Source organism: Mastigoproctus giganteus, chromosome 8 (genome assembly GCF_048544385.1).
Source record: "Mastigoproctus giganteus isolate SK-2022 chromosome 8, ASM4854438v1, whole genome shotgun sequence".
Classification (NCBI taxonomy): domain Eukaryota; kingdom Metazoa; phylum Arthropoda; class Arachnida; order Uropygi; family Thelyphonidae; genus Mastigoproctus; species Mastigoproctus giganteus.
In genome coordinates, this window is record NC_143582.1 from 134,996,647 (window position 1) to 135,017,962 (window position 21,316).

General features: G+C 38.9%; 1 protein-coding gene across 5 annotated transcripts in view; it reads left to right on the forward strand.

Annotated features, from left to right (window-relative positions):
* Nucleotides 1-21,316, forward strand: part of LOC150081835 (E3 ubiquitin-protein ligase CHFR-like) — a 352,893-nt gene that overhangs the window by 99,424 nt on the left and 232,153 nt on the right. For 4 of the 5 annotated variants that reach the window (XM_090378929.1, XM_090378932.1, XM_090378934.1 and 1 more), the window contains exon 5: nt 7,946-8,046. In XM_090378929.1, coding sequence (XP_090235055.1) covers nt 7,946-8,046 — 101 coding nt within the window. The remainder of the gene's footprint in view (nt 1-7,945; nt 8,047-21,316) is intronic. The other variant, XM_090378930.1, reaches the window with a different exon arrangement.

Below are 21,316 nucleotides of genomic sequence, written 5' to 3' on the forward strand. Positions count from 1 at the left end.
TTTGTCCTACATATTTGATGTTGCAAATTTTACATGTTAGGAGATAGACAACGTTTTTTGTTTTACAAAAAGGGGTGGAGTTAAGGCAGTGAGAGGTTTCAAATATTTGTCCATTGCACGATAGGTGTTTAAAAAAGATGGAATTAAACGAGTCAGTGCCAAAAGTATGAATCTCCTGTGAAAAATTTGACAGGCCATCCTCAGGAGCAGGATAGAACACAACACAACACGTTTTCTAGTGAAACTAGAGGTGACACAGTGTTATTCATATCTGTTGTACTCATAATGCAAATAAGGAAAAATGAAATAAGGCAAGATGTGTAAATGTTAGAACCATCTAGCAGAATAGCTATTGAGGAGATGTAGTTTAAGAGTAGCATTGCAAAAGTAGCAGAAGGCTAAAACGTAAATAAATAGTGGTACTGTAATATTAAACTGTTAAGAAGCAGAAAAAGGAACATAACAAAAGTTATCATATGTTTAATGCTCCCAAAAGCACAGGACAGCAGTAAAGGAAGCAAAAGTGGATTACTGTTTCAAAACTTCTGATGTCAATGTTTGCCCAGATCGTGTCAGTGAAATTATTCTTGCAGGAATGGAATCCTTTATCCCACACTCCACTTTAAAATCTCGTCCTTTATCTAAACTTTGGTTTTCCAATAAATGTGCTAAGGCTGTTCAAGAGAAGAATGTTGCATATCGTAATTGGCTTGTTTCTAATTCTTCAGTTTCATTTTCTGCCTACACCAAAGCTCGCAACAATTGTGAAGCAGTTATTAATCAGTCCAAACTAGAGTTTGAACAGGCTAAGGGTAGAAATCTTGCTTCTTGCCCTAATGGTAGCCGAGCATTCTTTTTTTTTTTTTTTTTTGGTAGTTGTTGGCGCATCGGCTTCTGTGGCCATAGTGCACCTCCCAAAGTTTTTGCAGTACTTTGATCCAAGCCCGAGGCGGGATTCGAACCTGCGACCTTGGGGTTGCCAGGCAGGCACTTTACCCACCTGGCTAGCCCGGTCGGCCCGAGCATTCTAGTGTCTTGCCAAAGCTATTGGTTGCAACTTTTGCCCATCTCTGCTCCCACCTCTGTCCAAACCAGATGGTTCTGTTGTCACTTCAGCCAAGGATAAAGCTGACCTGCTAGCATCCCATTTTTCTTCCAACTCATGTATTAATGATCTTGGTAAAACACCTCCCACCGTTCCCAACACGCTCCATTCAATGCCTCCTGTGGTCTTCCGTCAAAAGGATGTCAGAAGGATTTTGACGAATCTTGATGCTAAGAAAGCTCCAGGTCCTGATGGTATTTCTCCACTTGTTCTCAAAACCTGTGCTCCTGAACTTACTCCTATTCTTTGTTGCCTTTTTTTTTTTCACTTCCTTATTCCAAAGGTGTTTTTCCTTCTGCTTGTAAATTTGCTCATATCCAGCCAGTTCCTAAAAAGGGTGAGAAATCCTTCCCATCCAGTTATCGTTCCATTGCAATTACTTCTCTTTCTAAAGTAATGGAGAAATCAATTAAACGCCAACTCTTAAACTACCTAGAAACCTTCCATCTGATCAATGATCGCCAGTATGGATTCTACCAATGTCGATCCACCGGTGATGTTCGGGCTTATGTTACCCATTTATGGACTAATTCAATGGAAAGGTTCAGTGAAACACAAGTAGTTGCTCTTGACATCTCAAAGGCTCTCGATCGTGTTTGGCGTAAAGTTCTTCTAAACAAGCTTCCATCTAATGGTTTGCCACTGTTTTTAGTAATTGGTTATCCAGTTTTCTCTCTGATCGCTCACCGAGGGTGATGGTAGATGGATCTCTGTCTTCTAACTTCTCCACTAATGCCGGTGTCCCCCAAGGTTCAGTTCTTTCCCCCACTCTTTTCCTCTTGTATATAAATGACCTTCTTCCATTGACTGGAAATCCTATCCATCGTTTTGCCGATGATAGCACATTGCATTAGACTTTCCATTTTGAGAAACCTTGCCCTGTTCAATCAGCTGCAACTTCTCGAAAATCTGCTACCAATTCCTTAAATGCCGATCTTGAGGTAATTCTCCAGTGGGGCAAAGACAACTTAGTTGATTTCAACCCTTCTAAAACTCAGTCTTGTCTTATATCTCACAAAAAGGATTCTTCTGCTCCTATGCTTATCTTTAGTGACACTCCGATTTCTAGCCAAAATGATATATCTCTTTTGGGGATTACCCTGACTTCTAATCTCTCTCTCTCTGTCTTGGCACAAGCACATTACAAATATTGCTTCCTCTGCATCTAAAAAACTTGGTTTTCTCTTTCGCTCTTGGCATTACTTTTCTTCCAAACAGCTGCTCACTCTGTATAAATCGCAAATCCGCCCTGCCATGGAATATTGTTCCAACATCTGGTGTGGTACTCCCAAAACCTCTCTCAGGGTTCTTGATTCCATTCAGAAGAGGGCAGTTAGGTTAATTAATGATTCATCTCTAACAGAGTCTCTCCACTCGCTGTCTCATAGACGTACTGTTTCTGCTGCATGCCTCTTCTACAGATACTTCCATGGGCACTGTTCTTCTGAATTGGCTTCTATAATTACCGCTCTCTCTTTCAAAACAGTCCGAACCCATGCCGCCACTAGCCAACATTCGCTTACTGTCCAACTTCAAACTCATAGAACCAACTTTTCCTCTTCCTTGTTTATTCATTCTACTGCCATTTTCTGGAACAACCTTCCTTCATACATATTTCCTGAAAATTACAGTCTCCAGAAGTTCAAGTCGAATATCAACAAATATCATCTTTCATCTTCTCAACCTCCAACCCAAGCACGGTACTAAGTACACGTGAGGTATTAGTTCTAATACCTCTCGTGTTTGGGGTTTACATAAAAAAAAAAAGAAAAAAAAAAAGGTTATAAATAATGTGTGGTTTGTAACATAAATATAGTGTCTATGAAAATGGAAATGAAAAATACACAGTGCCTGAACTAAGAGAAGTTTAAAGGATAGTAAAAACTGGAGGTAAAGTAGTGGTGAAAATGTGAAAGAATTTGAAAAACCTGTTACAAAAATGAACTGGGACTAAGGAAGCAAAAAATATACAAAAATATTTAGATCAAATTTCTCTGCTATATATTTGAATTTATTTAACATGATTTTTTAACCACTTTAACAATTTATAATTACCTTTTACCCCTTTTTGTATATTTGTATTAAATTTAAAAATTACATTAACTTAATTTTTACACTGCGTAAGGACTACCTTATCTCATAATGCAAATAAGGAAAAATTAAATAAGATTTTGATTTGATTTTTGATTTGGTAGTTGTTGGCGCATCGGCTTCTGTGGCCATATTGCACCTCCCAAGGTTTTTGCAGTACTTTGATCCAAGCCCGAGGCGGGAATCGAACCCGCGACCTTTGGGTTGCCGGGCAGGTACTTTACCCACTCGGCTAGCCCGGTCGGCAATTAAATAAGGCAAGATGTGTAAATGTTAGAACCATCTAGCAGAATAGCTATTGAGAAGATGTAGTATGATAAAGGCCACATATTTGTCCCCCCCCCCTTTTTTTTTTCTAATACTATAGATAAGTTTGGAAATGCAGTGCCTGATATGTGAACAGGAGTAGTCCTCTGATGAAATTCCTGGGCATGTATCATTTTTTCATTTACTGTATTCAGATTTTGCATAGCCATCTCTTGATTTGACTTCTTGCTAAAATTGCCCTCCATATCTGAATATGGTGTTATTTATTTCTTTTTTATTTATTTGCACAAAATTATTTTTGTATATTGTTTGCTTCCTTAGTTCAAGTTCACATTTGTACTAGGTTTTTCAAATTCTTTCACTTTTTAACCACTACTTTACTTCCAGTTTCTACTATCCTTTAAACTTCTCTTAGTTCAGGCGCTTTGTGTATTTTTCATTTCCATTTTCACAGACACTACATTGTATATATATATATATATTAGTCAATTTTATTTAATGGTATTTATCTGTAGGGAATTAGGTGTATAAGGAACAAACTAACAAGTTAGTAAAAGTAAACTAGCTTTAGCCTGGAAGGCCTATATAAAGTTATATTAATGGAAATAAAAATAAAATGAAATGATGATGAACTATGAAAATTACCATAAAAATGATAATAAACAATGAAATTGTCAACATGATACTAAACAATGAAAATTATAAATAACATTCTCTCACTTGGCCATCGGTCTGCTATTTCTTCGCGGACTTTGAGCAGACCGATAGCCAGACTAAAAGAATGTCTCATACCTACCCGTTTCTGTTGTCCCCATTCCAGTTTTTCCTGAATTTAATTTTTATGTGATTGTATTGTAATTATTAGAAATTAAATGGGAAGTGCTATTGATGAGAACAGATATCATAAATAAAACCAAGACATACCTTCCTATAAAAAATATCAACATCGAAATCAAAAACTGATACAACAAGCCAATAGGAATGGCCATATGTAACTATAAAAATACCATTGTTAATATGAACACCACAGATCAACCCTGTTACTGCCAGGAAAACAAATATAAAAAATACATAGCACTCCATTACAAAAATATCATTATAGGCGACCTTAACATTATAGAGGATCTTACCCTAAGAGAGAGAGATTATGAAAAAGGGAACTAAATTCAGACCCAACACCCAAGCCAACCTAAAAAACACATGGAAATCTATATACATGGATCTTCTACAGTTTGCCTTTAAAACCGCCTACAAATTCAACACACCAGTAGAAGCTTTTCATAGTTGGATAAATACCTCCACCAAACTTATTCTGGTTAGATTCAAAGAAATCATACTGCACCAAAATTACGCTAAACAATACAACCTTAAGAGAATTAATTATAAAATGAAAGAACTACAAAATAAATTTGTCATTACAAATACAGATAAGGCCAATAACAACTTCAGCGTTATATGCAAAAAGTTCTACATTGACACGCTTAAAGAGGAGATGAACCTCAGTGATACCTATAAAATCGTGAATGCCACACCCAACTGCATTCACAAAAAAATCAAATTAAAAATAGATAATACAAGATACTCATTCGTATATTGGATCCCCAAATTCCATGAAGTCCCGATTGGAAAAAAGTTCATCACCTCTGGCAAAAAAACAGCTACATAAAACCATCCAGTAATTTAATGGAGGACAAATTAAATATTATAGCCAACCAACTCACTTTTACTAAATTTATCTCCAATAACAAAAAATATTTAGACTACATCAAAAACAAAAACAATAGAATCAGAAGTCTATACACTTACAATTTTAAAAACTTTTTCACCAGTATATCACACGACAATTTAAAAAAAGTTCTTTTACACTACTACGAAACGTATCAAAATATAATGGGATGTAATAAACAATATTGGCACGACCTTATTAATCTTAATGTCAAAAACAATTACATACTTATGGGAGACAGCATTTACGTGCAAAGTAGGGGGCGGCTATGGGGGCTAGCAGTTCCTGCGCCATAGACAACCTTTACCTGCATTATTTCGAAAACAATATCAAAGAAGAAATTATATTCTACAGATACACTGATGATGTCCTGGTCATCAATTTTGACATTATAGCCAAGGAAATTTATCTGCTAGATTTAACCATAGAACGCACCAACCCAGATAGCAACCTACAAGCTTGCTATCTCGACAGCGAAATCACCATCACCAAAGACAAATCACCAAATCACCATCACGAAATCACCATCACACTTGACATTATGATAAGAGAGACCATTTTAGCTTCCCAGCTATAAAGCTTACCAACTGGGAGAGCAATTTGGCTGAGCATATCCATGGCAACAATATTAGAAATCAGACAAACAAGTTAGTACACATCTGCAATAATCTAGATAACATGACTGAAGTAATAAAAAAACTTATAGATATTCTCATCAAGAATAATATACCTACCAATTACAGCAGGCACCATATTAAAGCGGCCATACTTGCAAACCTCAACCCACACCACCCCAATGCCAATCCCAATACACTTATTGAAAATACACTGAACTAGTTTAGAACTATAACACCAATAAATAGCCCGTAGCCTACCTTTACCTGATTGTCTAAAAACCAGTGTCCATCATCAAACTAAGATAATGACTTCCCAATTTTGATTCCCGGGTTTATTGTGCTCAGAAGAGGCTCGTCGTCTGACCGCACTATAGCCCAGCTGACCAAATCCCCCCCCCCCCCTCAAAATCAAACAATCTAATTAATGGTAATTTATCACTTGTATCAAACTTCCAACAACAGAATAATCGTGCCTAAGGTAATTTAAACACATAACATTTATATCCCTTCATTTAAATACAAATACAGTATAAAACCTAGAGACACAGGGTGAAAATTTACATTGAAGGAGGCTGTAAATATGTATATAACTATCCCCCCCAGACAAACAAGGGTCATTATGCCTTAGAAAAGCTATACCGGCCCTTGTCCAGGGGATAGCATTTTCTGTATATTTACATTAGCACATTTTCATTAACATACTTCTTGTATTTAATCATACTAACACTTATTGTACTGGTATAAACATATCATTTCATTTATATAGGTTCCTTCCGACATCAGAGGCAACCTTCCCCCCCCCACTAACTCAAATATAAACCCTTTCAAGGGTATCAGAACATTTGCATTGACATAGGACACATTGCCTACAGCAATTTCACCATCACGCCATAGTCAATAAAAAGCGTGGCTGCGCAATATCATTTAATCAACATATAAAACAACCAGAAGGCGGCAATAGACCCCTTTTCAGTCTGACCACCACAGAACAAGAAGGAAGTAAGAACCTATTCTCATTTAATCTGATACATACCCGTTGGGCTTTGTGTCGCCTATCCTAGTTTGCTGATTCTGATGCTACTTTTACAAAATTTAAATTTAATACAAATTTTACAGAATTTAAATTAAGCACTTATTATCTATTCTCATTAATAGCACTTCCCATTTAATTTCTAATAATCACAATACAATCATCTAAAAATTAAAAATTAAATTCTGGCAAAACTGGAATGGGGACAACAGAAACGGGTAGGTATGAGACATTCTTTTAGTCTGCCTATCGGTCTGCTCAAAGCCCCCAAAGAAGTAGCAGACTGATGGCCAAGTGAGAGAATATTATTTACAATTTTCATTGTTTAGTATCATATTGACAATTTCATTGTTTATTATCATTTTTATGGTAATGAACTATTTTTAAGGAAATGAACTATTTTCATAGTTCATTTCCTTTTATTTTTATTTCCATTTTCATTAATATAAATTTATATAGGCCTTCCAGGCTAAATCTAGTTTACTTTTACTAACTTGTTAGTTTGTTCCTTATACACCTAATTCCCTACAGATAGATACCATTAAATAAAATTAACTAATATAATTTCATGCACGTATAATGCCTAATTGCCCTATGTGCAATAAGATTAATGTTGCACAACTGACAGGTACCTAATACGGTAAACTTTACCAAATATCATTTTTATAGTCTTCAGTAAGAACACAATATATTTATATATATATTTATTTATTATTATTTTTTTTTATCAGACTAGCTCACCACATAACTTATGTTAGTGATTTGAATTCAAATAATATATTTAGCTAGCTAATGTTCCCACTGACGTTAATTATCTGTCTTGGTTTTTTTACCCTGGTTGACTTCTAGCTTATTAAAAATAAATAAAATAAAAATTAATTGATATAGTTTGATTGTTGTTGAATTAAATAATCTAAATTCAGTCAAGAAATGAAACTAACACTACCTTCTTAACTGTGCCATATTCATATTAGCATTCCCTTAATGTTTCCAAGATTACTATATATAAAAAATGACAGGCAAAAGGTATAAAATGTTAAGTAATGATGTAAATGACTGATTTAACATTGATTTCTTAAATTTTAAAATTTTTTAAAATTTTTTTTCAGATATTGCTTATACCATTAATCTCAAACTGGAAGGCCTGACTCCTGCATCTTTCATTGAGCATGAAATGAGAGACAATAGTGAAATAGGAAGTATATTCAAAGTGAATGTTTCTAATTTAAGTTATGAAATTTTAATTTTAAAATATGTAAACTTCATAGAATTTTTATAAAACATGAAGTCCATTCTTATAGAATGAAATTTTAATTTTAAAATATGTAAACTTCATAGAACTTTTATAAAACATGAAGTCCATTCTTATAGAATGAAATTAATATTTTAATGAAGGTTAAATTTCATTATAACTTTTTGCCTTGATATTTTTCACTGTATGACTAAACCTTTCTACCAACTTCTGGTAGGTGTCGACTGGAATTTACATACATTCCTTCAAAGTAGATGCCAGAGATTAGCATTAGTAGAGGCATATGATGCAAAAAAGCAAGCTTATGCAGCATCAGCCAAAAAAAAAAAAACCATCTCCCATTTCACCCCTCCGTTCATTCCAAATACCTGTCCAGCTCAGCCTTAAATTTACCTAGACTACCAACTTTCACAACAAAGGATGGAAGTCTGTTCCACCAATCAACTCGCCAAAGGCAAACTTCCACACATCTATCCTACATCTGACTTTCCTCAATTTGAATTTATGCCCTCTCAGGTGATTATTCTGAGCAAGAGGAAGAATCCCATCAGCATTCAGCATGCTCAGTCAAACCATTCAAGGCTTTATACACCTTAATCACATCACCTCGCAGGTGCTTAGTCTCCAGACACTGTAATTTGCAAAACTTAAGCCTTTCTTCACAAGAGCAACCCTTGGTTCTGTTCACTAATCTTGTTGCCTTTCTCTGTACTCGTTCCATCAGCTCTACATCCTTCTTAAAATGAGGCCTCCAGACCTGTATACAGTACTCAAGGTGTGGCCTGACCATTGCCTTATACAAGGGGATAATCACCTCCTTATTCCTGCTAGAAAAATTCCTGTATATCATCGACGTGACACTATGAGCTACTCTTGCAGACCGTCTGCACTGCTCAGAAAACTTCATATCTGCCTGCACAATTACCCCCAGGTCCTTTTCGTTCTCTACCACTGTCCGTGTAGTACCACAGAGTTGATACGTTAGTCTGGGATTACTGCTTCCCATATTCAGTACTTTACATTTGTCAATGTTAAACCATTTGCCACCTCTCAGCCCATCTGCTCAACTTTTCTAGATCCTGTTGCAGGAGCATCATTAGTGTCCTTAACAACCCTGCCAACCTTTGTATTGTCTGCAAACTTAGATATTAAGCCTGATATACCATCATCAATATCATTAATAAATACAGAAAACAATGGACCCAACACTGAACTCTGAGGGACTCCACTAATAACATTAGTCCACGAAGAGCAGTGTCCATTGATTACCACTCTGTCTTCTCCCACTCGACCATCCCTTTATCCATAGCAGCAGTTTGCCTCCAATGCCATGCTGCTCCAATTTATGCAGCAGTCTTCCATGTGCAACAGTATCAAAAGCTTTTCTAAGATCCAAATATATGATATCAAAGTTATTCCCTATATCCAGTTCTTTTGTGACCATATCATAGTATCCAATAAAATTGGTCAATCAAGACTTTTCCTTAACAAAACCATGCTGTGTCTGAGCTATAACTGAAGGCTTGTCTAGGTGATCCTGCAGTGATTTTTTAACCAGTGCCTCCATTAATTTTCCTGGAACAGAATTTAAACTAACAGGTCTATAATTACTTGTGTCGCCCTTTGATCCTCCTTTGCGAATTGGGGTCAAATTTGCACATCTCCAGTCCGTGGCTACCTCCCCTGAGTCCAAAGAAGCTCTCATAATTATGGCTAAGGGTTTGCTCACTTCCTTTGCTGCCTCCTTTAATATAACTGGATAGATCCCATCCACCCCGGTTGCCTTTTTTATGTTTATCATCTACAAATTTTCTCCTCCTCTTTGCTCTCAGTTATTACAAAATCATCTAGCTCACTGCCAGAGTTTAATTCACTTTTGGCATTCCCCTCCCTGAATAACTCCTCATGTGTGAATGTAGATGCAAAATACTCATTTAGTTTGTTAGCCACCTGAGCATTATCATCAACAGTTGAACCAACAATATCCAGTTGACCAATCTAATTCATCCCTTTCCTTCTAGAGTTTACATAAGTAAAGAATTCTTTGCTGTTTTTCTTTGCATCCCTTGCCAAAGATTTCTCGTAATCTGCCTTCGCCTACCTAATCTCCTTTGTGACTTGGTTTCAGATCAGATCAGCTTATATCTATCATAGGCTTCCATGTCACCCATTAATTTATATGTATCCCATGCATTTTTCTTCTCTGCCATGTCTCATTAGTTTATCTGACATCCATCCATTTAGGCTTAAATCTTGAACAATATTTCTTAGTTGGTATGTAAAGCCTAGCAGCTTCCAAGATAAATTTTTTGAATGCTTCCCATTTTGAATTTGTATACATCATCGGTTGGTCCCACCGTATAGAATTTAAATGCTGTCTCAGACTGCCGTAGTCACCTTTACAAAAGCAAAAACCCTTCCCTTTTCCCCCTGATGGTAGTTACCTCTTTGAGTAAATCCCACTTCAGCACACTGTGATCACTGCCACCTAGTTGTTCCTTTATCTGCAGATTCTTAATGCATGAAGAATCACTACATAATCAGATCAAGAGTATTACTCCTTCTAGTTGCCTCCCAAACATGCTGCTGTAGAAAACAATCATCCAATAAATCCACAAAAAGCCTTGCTAGTGTGTGAGTGACCAACCCACAAATTCCAGTCAATATCTGTGAATTTAAAATCCCCCATTGTTAGACTCCCTGATTTACTGGCCCACTCTATTTCTTTGTACAGTTTCCTATTATGCTCATCAGAGTTATTAGGCCTCTAACACACTCCTACTCTCTATTTTGATCTCCCAATGCTTATGTCACACCAAACTGACTCAACATTGCACTGTCCAGTGATGTTAACTGGCTTCTCTGATTTTGTGTTTCTTGACTAATAGCATAACCCCTCCTCCCTTCCTATCCTGTCTATCCCTTCTGTAGACATTGTACTCCCCAAATTCCAGTTCTGCATTCCATATATCTGTGTGACACCACATCTCTGATATCCCAACAATATCTGCCTTTGATGTTTTGTGCAATACCTCAAATTCATCAAATTTATTTACCAAACTCCTAGGATTGGTGTATACGGAAGTATACACCAATTTGCAAAACTTAATGCATCCAGTCACTCCAATGCATCTGTTCACTCCAACTCAATCCAAAGTTCACTGCAATGCATCTGTTCCTATTCTTAGCATCCTTGGCTAATTTAAATTCCTAAAAACAATTGACTTGACACATTATGGTCTTAGCTGCCAATGCGCCATTAAAAACCAAACCGATTCTTAGCTACCCTAACACAACCCATGCATTTCCTTGTACCGCAATGATTCCCAGCAGTCTCTGAAATACTCTGCATCTTGTTTTCCAGGCTGCTGCTCATTCCAATAGAAGCAGTGCAAGAATCACTTTCACCTCTGTCAGTGGCTACTGTTAATCTGTTAGTTCTTGTATCCCCCCCCACAAGCTAGCAATTTTCCGATCCACCTAACACTGCATCGATAGCATCAGGAAATATTCTTGCAACTTTTCTATTTAAGTGTATCCCAATAGAAGTAGTCTCTCCTGTTAACAAGTACAGACCAGGCTGAAAAAAATTCTACTCCTTGAGCCTTGCACAATCTTTCCAGGGCTGAATTGATCGACAAGGCTCTAATCATATACTCCCTCCTATCGTGTCTGGGCAGAATTGCAGACACTTTCAAATTCAACCTTAATTCACAGCTTTTTTTCAACAGTGACCTGTACTTGTTAAGTCTTCTACTCTTAATATCATTAGTGCCGATGTGTATAACAATATCACCTTATGTGCCCTTAAAAGTTAGTTTGGAAGAAGGCCATTTTGGCTGCAGCCTAATCTGGCACTCCATTTCATTCCACAGCCTAATCTGGCACTCCATTTCATTGAAGTTTGGGCTCTTAGTCAACCGGTTCATCTTTTTGAGTCACTATCCCTAAACCAATGTGATACTGATACTTATAGGGCCTGTTGCCCTATAGTACTACCACAAGGTATGTACTTCATAATTGTCCACAATATTTAAGTATATCATAGACATCATAGTTACAGGTGTCAACGCCAGTGGAAAAGCTAGCTGAAATAGCTTTTCCATTCAGACCATTTCCACCAAACTTCATTGTTGAAATGATTCATTCAGACATGAAGCACAATCTAGGCTATCTCAGTGTTGGAGTGAAACGTTGCATTGCAAGGTTTGACCCTAGTAATACCTTCTATTGTTCTAGAATTCATGAAGATCAGGAACAACAACCACTTCATATTTGTGACTGTGATATTAGATTTATGCACTGCTTCATTGGATCCATTTGCTATGCAGCTCTCTATTAATGGTTTGATATACTGGTATACCCTGGTTAGTGCTCTTAATTATGGCCATAAAAGCAGAGCACAAAGTGAATCTGTGTTAAGTGGGGGGGGGGTGAGATTTATCCATAGGAAACAATGTAAATAATTTTAACTGACTGATATATGATCAGTTTTCTGCTGATTTTAAGGCACCATTTCTCTATATAACAACATTAAGTGTAGCAGAAACATTTAATCCTTTAAATATAAAATTTAAATAAATAAATTATGAAGCAAAACATAATTGCAGTATATGTTTAAGAATATACAAGAGAACTTATCTTAAAATTAAGGAACTGATTTTTTGAGGCCAAATACAGATACTTTGTATTTGTCACAAGAAATTGAAAATCAATCACGTAGACACCCCCTGGGGCTCACATCTGGTGCAGATTTGGCGCATCCATGGTCCTGAGCTGGATATCACCATTTCTTCTCTTTCTTGGTGATTCCTTTCCACTTTTGTGTCTCTCTCTCTCTCTCTCTCTCTCTCTCTCTCTCTCTCTCTCTCTCTCTCTCTCTCTCTCTCTCTCTCTCTCTCTCTCAAGATAACTTTGGAATTTTTTTTGGCTGGTGCAGCATAAGCTTCAGGCTTCTTTGCACCATATGGCTAATAATAATAATAATGACACAAAATGCACATAAAAAATATCTAAGCCAGAACTAACTGGAAAACTAAACTGAAAGCAGCATTTTCTGAGCTGTATTACTGCACAATGCAGCCAAAAGAAACTTCACGAACCCCCAAGCAGGTGTTTCCTTTCCTGTAACAGAGCCAGGTGGGAGGATGTATAACTGCAGCATTTGTGTTAGTACAAACAGCTGCAGAAAATAAACATGGTGATGTAAATTACTCACCCCTTGACGTGGGCACCTGTATGTGGTGAGGGGACCTCTCAGTGATGCTGCTGGTTTTCCAGATTAGCATCACTGGGATCTAACGCCCATACCTTGGTTCCAGGGTTACATCTGTGGAATCTGGCGTGTGCAGCTGTGCGCCGCGACCCGTGGATTTCGGAAAGGGGGATCCTGGTGGTTGAGGGGGCCCAGCCTTAATACACCACTTTGGCCCTGCTTTGACAAGACGGGTGGTCCCGGACCAGCCCGACTGGGATCAATCGGCGGGTGGTTCTTACTGCTAGGGTCAGCTGCGTTCCAATAAGTCTCCCTTCCTTTGGTCCTGGGACGGGATCAAGGCTTATTGGAAACGTGGGTATGGTGCCTCTAAGCTAACTTGGTGTCCCATTCGTGTACGCAGTACCTGCTAGTTCACGAGTGGGCATCCCCTCGTAGGGCTCCGTGGTGGGTGAGGTACTTAGGGCATCGGAAATTTTTCTCTTACTCCTATGAGTAATTTAAATCCTTCTTCTTCTGGGGCCCCAACAAGGCCTCTACCTAACCGAGATCATGACGCAGAAAACACCTCTGCAAAAAGAGCCAGGACTGAGGATACACCACCACCACCACCACCATCAGTGACACCGCTTTTCCTCATTCTCCATTCCACCGGAGAGCAGTCAATTGGAAAGATGTCACCCTTCTTTATCCAGAAAGGATTAGAAGGGTTGGCAGGTTCACCAAAATCTGTTAAACGACTGCGTTCTGGTGACCTTTTGGTTGAAGCTTCCAGCACAAAACAAACTGAAAAATTTTTGAACTCTACAACCATAGGGGGAATACCTATCACCATAACTCCCCCACAAAACTCTGAATTCTTCGTGTGGTGTTATATCAGAGTGGGACCTTCTTCATGTTTCTGAAGAAGAGATCTGCTCTGAATTAAAAGACCAAGGAGTGACAGCTGTTAAGAGAATATCGATACGCAAGGATGGGAATCTCGTCCCTACCCGAGTTCTTATCCTCACGTTTAACACCCCACGGCCTCCAAGTTCCATCAAGGCAGGCTATCTAAACTGCCCAGTGAGGATTTATATCCCAAACCCACTGCGGTGTTTTAGATACCAAAAATATGGCCACTCACAAACATCTTGTCGTGGTAACCCTGCCTGTGCTCGATGTGGTGTTAAAAACCACGAGAGCAAGGAATGTTCAGCTCCAAAACCGATCTGTGTCAACTGCCAAGGAGAGCACCCCGCCTACTCTAGAGCATACCAGCGGTGGAAGGATGAAAAAGAAATACAAAAACTGAAAACAGAGCTGAATATCTCCTACCCAGAGGCCAGAAAACATATCCAACTAATAAATAGCGGGAAACCTTCATATGCCCAGAAGGTTTCTGCAAAGTGCACTGTCGGGACACAAACTGAGATGACTATACCACCAAGAGAGTCATTCACCCCGATTGCACGCTATTTATTGAGTTCCCAAAAGCCCACCAAAAAAACACAATCGGCTGCCACTCCTATATCCGTACCTCCTAGTGCTCCACCACTACGAAAACCAAGTGGTAAAGAAAAGCCAAAACGTTCAGAAGAGTCACCCGTGACACCAGAAACAATGGATGTAGAGAATAAGGAGGTACCAGATGAATCAGTCTTGGAACTCTTGGCGGAGGAAGAAATAGACTCGGGACAGCGTCCATTCTTCCCCAAAAAAGATAAATCCAAGACTGACAAAAGTAAGCGCTCAGCACCTCGGAAGCCACCTGATGGACCCACCAAGCCAAAATAATGGCTAAATTCCTTCAATGGAATTATCGTGGATTCCGGCGAAATACTGATGACATCAAGGCTCTCCTGCAAAAGCACGTGCCAGTTTGCTTTTGCTTGCAGGAGACTTTTATCTAAAGGCAAATGATAACCCCACCATGCATAAGATAACACTTTTTCATAAGGACAGAATTGCGGATGGTCCTGCTCATGGAGGAGTGGCTATCCTTGTGGTGAACCAGACCCCAGTTCAGCTCTTGCTAATTACAACTAGCATAGAGGCTGTTGCAATTCCCCTTACAGTGGGATTTTTATTAACGGTCTGTTCTATTTATTTGCCACCTGGGACTGACATCTCCCAGGAAGACCTTGATGATCTTGTAATGCAGTTACCTCCCCCTTTCTTACTTCTCGGGGATTTTAATGGACATAACACCCTGTGGGGGTAGTGCTAACATCAATAGAAGGGGACGAGTCATAGAGCGTATGCTAAATGACAATGACATTTCCCTTCTAAATATTGGAACAAACACTTTCTTCCACATGCCTACCCGTACGTTTTCTGCCATTCATCTCTCTGTCTGCTCCCCTTCTCTACTCCCTTCACTCACTTGGAAGTGGAGGAGAACCCATACGGAAGCGATCACTTCCCTGTGATAGCCTCGTTACACAGTGGGAGACCATGTCTTCTTTTCAGGTTACCATGGTGGAAGACTGATCAGGCTGACTGGACTGCCTTCCAACATCAGGCAAATTTTGACCTCGGTACTGTCAGTCAGGAGCCTATCAGTGATGCAGTAACGTACATCACAGAAAATATCGTCCAAGCAGCTGCCAATACCATACCGAAAACATCTGCCCGGTTTCCACCTTTTCCCAAGCCATGGTGGAATTCACAATGCACAACAACAAAAAAGGCTCAAAACAAAGCTTGGTGAATATTCTGCCGATATCCTACCACTGTTAATCTAATAGCCTTTAAACGTACGTGATCTAAAGCACGCTACATTCGCCGTCAGTGTCAAAAGGAATCATGGATCCGTTTTACATCATCTATTAACCAGTCTACCAACAGTAAGGTAGTCTGGGATAAAATCCGAAAAATGAAGGGAAAATATACTTCCCATCCCTCACCGATCCTAGACTATAATGGATGCACTATTGCAGAGCCCACTGCAATAGCCAATGCTCTTGGGGAAACATTTTCAAACATCTCTGGGATATAATCCTATTCCCCAGAGTTTCTGGACCTGAAACATAAAAGAGAAAAAGAGGCACTAAATTTCACACAGAAAGGCCTTTTTCCCTACAAACTGTCTTTCACTCTGCAGTAACTAAAAAGAGCTCTCAATCGTTCCAAGGCAAGTGCTGTTGGACCAGATGGCATCCATTATGAAATGCTTAAACATCTCTCACCAACATCTATGGATCGCCTGCTTGTTCTGTATAACAGAATCTATATAAAACAGCAATTTCCAGATTCCTGGCGCATGGCATTTGTGCTTGCACTTGCGAAGCCAGGAAAGGATCCTAAACTCCCTACTAATTACCGTCCTATAACTCTGACTAGCTGTCTGTGCAAAATCCTGGAGAGAATGGTTAATTTTCGATTAATGTGGTATTTAGAATCGAATGATCTTCTCTTCAGCATCCAGTGCGGCTTCCGAAAAAACATATCAACTCTTGATCACTTAATTAGACTGGAAACATCCATCCGGGATGCTTTCCTAAAACGCGAACATTTGGTGTCAGTGTTCTTTGACATGGAGAAGGCGTATGACACAACTTGGAGATTTGGCATTTTAAAAGATTTGCATAGCCTTGGTCTTAGAGGGCATCTCCCCATTTTTATAAAAAACTTTTTAGCCAATCGATTTTTCCAAGTTCGTGTGGGATCCTCACTCTCTCGTCCCTTCTGCCAAGAGGAGGGAGTACCACAAGGATCAGTATTGTGTCACGCTTTTCGCCATCAAAGTAAATTCTATCACAGAACAGCTTCCTCCAACTGTAAAGAGTGCCCTCTATGTTGATGACTAGCATATTCTGTCAGTCATGCAACATGAGGGTTATTGAAAGACAACTGCAACAAGCCATCAATCGCCTTAATTCACTTGCAAATGGCTTCAGGTTCTCGCCGGAGAAGACCGTTTGCATACACTTTTGTCGTAAGCGTAATCTTCATCTTGAACCTGAATTAAGGCTCGGACAAAATGCTATTCCAGTAGTGTCAGACACAAAATTCTTGGGACTTGTGTTTGATAAAAAGTTGACCTTTTTAGAACATATTTGTCAACTTCGTACAAAGTGCACGAGGAGACTAAATATTCTTCGCTCTCTCTCATCTACGCGTTGGGGAGCAGACAGGTGCACCCTACTATGTATTTATTGTGCACTTGTACGATCCAAATTAGACTACGGGGCCCAAGTATACTCCTCAGCCAGAGACAGTGTCCTTCGATGGCTGGACCCTGTCCACCATCAGGCTATCCGTATTGCTACTGGAGCATTTCGAACATCTCATGTCCAGAGCTTATACGTCGAAGCAAACAAACCACCATTATCCCTTCGACGTAAGCAGTTGTCTTTAAACTATGCTTTAAAGTTGAAATCCCTGCCAGACCATCCTACGTGGACATCCATTTTTGAGCCACGTTGGGAAAACCTGTACAATATCCGTCAGACTGCCAACCGACCTTTTGGTATTCGTGTCCAAGAGCTACTCAGAGAGTTTAACTTCATGGTAGACAAGGTTGCACAAACAACAAAAGAAACACTTCCACCCCGGAATGCTCATACCCCATTGTGCGACTTTTCCCTTAAGAAATGGGTAAAGTCTGAGACTCCATCATCTGTCTACCAGCAGCTGTATTCTGCACACCAAGCTGAGCACTATGACTTCCTGCCTGTTTACACAGACGGCTCGAAGTCTGAATCGTGCGTAGGATCTGCTGTTGTCTTTCCGGACACTATAATATCTCAGCAAATTCTTCCTGAATCCAGCATATACACTGCAGAGCTGCATGCTATAGAGTTAGCCTTGGATCACATTCGAACTTGTCAATGCCAAAGGTCAATAATATATTCTGATTCTTTGAGTGTATTACAGGCTTTATTATCTTTGAGACACAATTCTCATCCAGTTCTCTGTCGGGTTCAGCAGAAGATACATTCTCTTCGTGAATACAAGTTTGATATCCGCTTCTACTGGATTCCTAGCCACATTGGGATAAAGGGAAATGATTTGGCTGACACTGCAGCCAAATCAGCAACATCCACTAATAATCGTTGCCTGTCAGTCCCCTATACAGACTACAGGCAAATAATACGCAACAAGATAGATTCCCAATGGCAAGAACTATGGCATAGAGAGAGAACAAATAAATTATATCAAATAAAGCCTGTAATAGAAACTTGGCAGTCCAGTCTGTGCAGGAATCGGAGCGAGGAAGTTGTTCTTGCTCGACTCCGCATAGGACACAGTCATCTGACACATTCGTTTCTGCTGAGGCCAGATGACCCTCCTATGTGTGAGACTTGCGACACCATTTTATCAATAAAGCATATTTTAATAGATTGCGTTAATTTTACCCATTTTGGCAATATATATTTTACCGCTTTTACTCATCCGACTGGGCCTTATACACTCAGTCAGATTTTATCAGACAACGACCACGTGTCAGCAGTTTTTAAGTTTTTACAACCCATTAAAATATATACACATATATAAATTGGATCACTTACTTTTAAACTTATACTGCCTTATATATATATATATATATATAAATAAATAAATAACAATTTGACGAGGTAACCTTTTTAAAGGTTACCAGAATTTATCTTTGTTGATATTTTAATATTTTCTTGGCGCAGTATAACCTTAGTGTTTTTGCGCCAATAAAATCAAAATCATTATCATCATCATCATCATCGTAAATTACTCATAGGCAAAAGCAATTCAGCTGCTTTCTCACTAATTACAGTAATAGTTAAAATTCAGTTTTTAATAGCGAAATGAAAAAAACATACCTTTGAAGAATTTGCACTATGAATTAAAGTTGACTGGAAAATCAAATTGAAGAGCATTAAAGTTTTTTTTTTCTTTTAATTGGCCCTCCTCTCAGATAGCAAAATTTTACTTGCTAATTAACAAAGGAAATATTCTAAATGGTGGGGGGGGGGAATTGATGTCAGAAGAATTAATGAGCTAAGTGCCAAAGAAGAAAAATGCATTGGATGATTATAAATTGCCAGGGGATACTGATTTCTACAATAAGTAGAAGCTAGTTAATCAAGTTAAAGAAGTCACTGTTTAAAGAAGTAATACAGAACCATCTAAACAGGAATACACTTAAACTGGAGTCACAGAATGGCTTTGTTAAAGAGCAGTCTTGCCTCACCAATGTGATTGGATACTGTCACCAATTAATAAAGGAACTGGAGGCAAAAAATAATTTTAACATCATATACGTACATTTCAGAAGGACTGTTGATACTGTTGCACATAAAGGACTGCTATACAAATTGAAGCAGTAGAGTATTAAGGGTAATTTATTGCTATGTATAAAGGAATGGTTGAGTAGGAGGAGGAGACAGAGTGGTTGAGACAGAGTATCAATGGGTGAAACTCTTCTTAGACCAATGTTATTAGTGGAGTCTACCAGGGTTCAGTGCTGGGCCCATTGTTGTTCTCTATATTTATTAATGATTAGTATTAGTAGTGGCAAGTGATGCAAAGAAGCAAACTTATACAGCATCACCCAAAATAAAAAAAACTTTCCCATTCCACGTATCCATCCCCTCCAACAGATCTGTCTAGTTCTTCCTGGAATTTATTCAAGCTATGTACTTTCACAACATTAGATGAAAGTTTGTTCTGGCAATCAACCACCCATTGGCTAAAAGTAAACTTCTTCACATTTATTCTGCAACCTTCCTTCCTCAGTTTGAATTTATGCCCCCTCATGTGTGTAGGCTGAGCAAGAGGAAGAATCCCATCATCACTGAGCTTGCTCAATCTTTTCACTTCCTTGAGCTTAAACACCTCAAGCAGATTGCCTTGCAGGTGCCTAGTCTGCAGATGCTGCAATTTGCAGAACTGAAGCCTTTCTTGGTAAGAGCACCCCTCTGTTCTGCTCACCAGTCTTGTTGCCCTTCTCTGTACTCATTCTAGCAACTTGGTATCCTTCCTAAAATGAGGCTTCTAGACCTTTATGCAGTACTCAAGGTGTGGCCTGACCATTGCCTTGTACAAGGGGATAATCACCTCCTTATCCCTGGTAGCAAAATTCCTGTATGTCATTGACAAAAGCCCGTGTGCTGTCCTGGTAGCCTGTCTGCACTGCTCAGAAAACATCATATCTGACTGTACAATTACTCTGTATAGCATGTCAACAGTTGTAATGAATTATCTGCGAAATGAAAACATCACAATATCAACTGGAATATATTTACATAACATTGTAGAATGCACTTGTACTCCAATTGCCTTGTACAAGGGGATAATCACCTCCTTATCCCTGGTAGCAAAATTCCTGTATGTCATTGACAAAACCCCGTGTGCTGTCCTGGTAGCCTGTCTGCACTGCTCAGAGAACTTCATATCTGACTGTACAATTACCCCTCCCCCCCCAGTCTTCTTCATTTTCCGCTACCCTGAGCGTAGTATCACACAGTTGGTATGCTGATCTGGATAACTGTATGCAGTACTTTGTATTCGTCAATGTTAAAACTCAGTTGCCATTTCTGAGCCCAACTGTTTAATTTTTCTAGATCTTGTTGCAGTAAGTAGCATACCATTGTTACTGTCATTAACAACCATGCCAGCCTTCATCAGTATCTACCAGGGTTCAGTGCTGAACAGAAAATAAATACAGAAAACAAGAATGCACCCAGCACTGAGCCCTGGGGGGGCTCCACTGATAATATTAGTCCACAAAAGCTGTGTCCATTGATAACAACTGTCTTCTCCCACCTTCTCATCCATCCCTTTAGCCATTGCAGTAACTTTTTTTTTTTTTTTATTAACTTGCCTTATGCCACACTGCTCCAATTTGTGCAGCAGTATTTTATGTGCAAGAGTTTAAAAAGCTTTCCTGAAATCCAAGTATGTGATAAAATTATTTTTTGCATCCAGTTCCTTGTTCCTTCATCATAGTATACAATCGAGATCGTCACATGCTGTGACTGTACACCTGTGTAGATGGTCCTGCATTACTTCTTTAACCAGTGACTCCATCCATTATTTTTCCTGGCACAGAAG